This window comes from Gavialis gangeticus, unplaced genomic scaffold (genome assembly GCF_001723915.1).
Source record: "Gavialis gangeticus isolate Ggan-Ray unplaced genomic scaffold, GavGan_comp1, whole genome shotgun sequence".
NCBI classification, from domain to species: domain Eukaryota; kingdom Metazoa; phylum Chordata; order Crocodylia; family Gavialidae; genus Gavialis; species Gavialis gangeticus.
Window position 1 is genome coordinate 52,540,504 of NW_017729004.1, and position 3,076 is coordinate 52,543,579.

At 39.3% G+C, this 3,076-nt stretch overlaps 1 protein-coding gene across 5 annotated transcripts in view; it reads left to right on the plus strand.

Annotated features, from left to right (window-relative positions):
- The window catches only part of STEAP2 (STEAP2 metalloreductase), a 23,831-nt gene that overhangs the window by 10,994 nt on the left and 9,761 nt on the right, over positions 1-3,076 (plus strand). For 4 of the 5 annotated variants that reach the window (XR_002095835.1, XM_019508382.1, XM_019508385.1 and 1 more), the window contains exon 4: positions 1,528-1,692. Coding sequence is in view for 4 of the 5 variants with exons in the window: in XM_019508382.1 (XP_019363927.1) it covers positions 1,528-1,692 (165 nt within the window). In the remaining variant the exon portion in view is untranslated. Of the gene's footprint in view, positions 1-1,527; positions 1,693-2,323; positions 3,049-3,076 lie in introns of those variants that run through there. The other variant, XM_019508384.1, reaches the window with a different exon arrangement.

A 3,076-nucleotide genomic window follows, 5' to 3' on the forward strand; every position in this document is an offset into this window, starting at 1 on the left:
TGATGCTCGCCAGCTCCTTGAGTACCCTGGGGTGTAGATATCAGGGCAGGCTGACTTGAAAGTATTCAGCCTCTCAAGGTGTTCCTTCACGAGGTCACCATTAATGGAGAGCAGGGGATCTCCCTCACCCTGACCTCCCTGTCCTGTGGTGGGCATGGGCATCCATGGGACTGATGAAAGACCGACGCAAAATACCCATTTAATAGGCTGGCTTTTTTTCTGGGCGTCAGTTGTCCCATCTGGTTCAGCAGGGGTCCAGTGGTGCCCTTGCTTTTCCTCTGGCTCCCCACAGATCTGAAAAAGGACTTTTTATTGTCCTTGATGCTCGAAGCTAGTTGGAGTTCCATTGCAGCCTTGGCTTTCCTGGCTTGCTCCCTGCAGGACTGGACCAGTGCAGAATAATCGTCCTTGGAAGTGAATCCCATTCTCCATCCTTTGTAGGCCTTTCTTTTTAACCTCAGGAGATCTGCTAGATCCCTGGAGAGCCAGGGGGGCTGCTGTGCCCTCTTGCTGCCTTTCCTCTGAGATGGAATAGACTTAGCTTGTGCATTGAGGATCACTCCCTTGAGGAGCAACCACTCTTCTTGAACTCCCCTCTCCCTGGGGTCATGGTCCAGCCAGTTTTGTATTCACCTTACAGTCCATTCATCCAGCCCATACTTCCTTAGCTTTCCTGTGAGAATGTAGGAGACTGTTACAGTTTACTATGAACAAGTGAAGTAGAGAAAGAAGTAAGGAGAATTGGAGCTATAAAATACATAAACAGAATTCAGCAAGGAACCTTAACTGCTCAGGCATGCACTTTTCAGTGGACTTTTATGAAATTGTTAAACTTTCTATAACATGAAAATATCACGTCAACATCTGTAGCAGCCTCTTGCAGAAATTGATAGATAGTTACAGATTGTAGTCCCCTTGAAACTAGAAATCTATAAAATCTAATTAAGTATACAAATGCCTTGACAGCTAAAGAACTGAATTGTTTTTTCCCCTCATCTGGAGACCTTCAAGCTTATCCATCTTCCTTATGTTTGACATTAGCAAGAGAAGACAGAGTAAATTGGCAATATACACAGAGCTGAAGCAATACCGGGAAATGATTATTTATTTTTAAATCAACAGAATACAGAAAGAATGAAGATCCATCCAGCTTGCATTATAGAACTTAAATTGCTGAGATCTGAGACATGGACATTTTTCTTTAGAAAAGTGCAGAATTACACATTACTTCAGGGATGATTGCTATAAATATCCAATATATCATGCTTCAGTTTCCTTCCCCTGTTTCTTTCTTAACCTGTTTTTTAAATTTAATACAGTTCTGGGATGAGCCGTGATGAAACAGAGAGCTTTTTCACCAAGACATGAGGAAAGTTCTAAAATATTTGACCAAATTTTGTTTATCCTGTTTCTATTCTGTTTTCTTATGAAACTAAGACTGGAAGTTTTTTTTTTCTGAGCAAAGCAACTTTAGTAATGTTGAATATTCTAGAAAATAAAAAGGAATCCCTTATGCTGTCTCATCAGGTTCATGCAAATGTTGAAAATTCTTGGAATGAGGAAGAAGTGTGGCGAATCGAAATGTATATCTCCTTTGGAATAATGAGCCTTGGGTTGCTTTCTTTGCTGGCAGTAACATCCATCCCTTCAGTGAACAGTGCCTTAAACTGGAGGGAATTCAGTTTTATTCAGGTGTGTTACTGTGTTCAAAAAAGGATTACATTGTTAATAAGAATATATTTTAATATTTGTTTCAAACCACAGTTTGCTGTACATTGAACAGTGTGTTTTCCCTCTGAAAATAACTAAAAATGGCACCTTCTTAATAGGTACGGATTATTGAATATGATAGGACACTTATATTTGCCCTTACCTCTGTGACAAAAATAAGTATTTCAAGGCTATAGGTTGTAGCCATGTTGGTCTAAGGACATAGGCAGACAAGGTTATTTGGATAAATCTGATATCTTTTATTAGAACAACTTAAAAGAGTTGGAAAAATTCTTCTTTGCAAGCTTTTGGGTACAAATACCTTTTGTCAGGCTAAAGAAATGTCTGCAGTTGCTTCCTCAGCCTGACAAAGGGTATTTGTACCCAAAAGCTTGCAAAGAAGAATTTTTCCAACTATTTCGAGTTGTTCTAATAAAAGATACCAGATTTACCCAAAGAACCTTGGCTGCCAAACAAGTATTCAGCACTTTTCATTCCTGTTTGCCTGAGAGAGCCAATACAACTCAGACTGGATGTGCTTTTGATGGTTTCAAAAAAGCCATTTGAACCTTCTTTCTGCCTTGACACATCTCCCTTCTCCTTCCTTGAACAGAGGTGCATCTGCAGGGAGACCTAACCAGCATGAGACAGTAAGACATACACAAGTCATGTAATCTCCATTAAATTCCTGAAAGGTGTCACCATTAATGAAATTATTTGTTTTGTTACTTCTGGTCATTCATCACTGTGGTCATTGATACAAAGTATTAGGCTTAAGGCAGACAAGATTTATTTGGGTAAATATGATATCTTTTATGAGACAAACTGAATAGTTGGGAAAATTGTTTTTTACAAGCTTTCAGGCACAAGCACCCTTCTTCAAGCATAAGGAGAGTCTGCTAGTCTTTGTTTGCTCTTGCTTATTAGACATGTCTCTTCTGGGAGACATCCTGATAATGTACGTACAAAAAGTGTGTATTTTATTAGGGTTTTGTGCCCAGTAGAAGTCTTGTCTGATTAAGATCTCCTGGATATACCCATCATAGTTATAGTGCCTTTTTCTTAGTCCTGTCACTATTGGCCGATTCCTACTCACATAATATACTGCTTTAATATTTGCTTTACAAATTAGAGACATTTTAAGGGGAGGAACACTTCACTGAATGCAGGTATTCTGCCTGTAGGGGAACACCTCCCACTCTCTCCTTTTATATTTTGACCATTTGGGGATTGCAAATGAAACCTATTAGGAAAGATTGCTGAAGCAGCCATTGCATTGCATGGATAAAGTATCAAAGTAGTGTTTCTCATGGCTGACCTGGCTGTTCCTCTCCCAGAAAAATGGTACTCATTTTTTTTTTTTTTT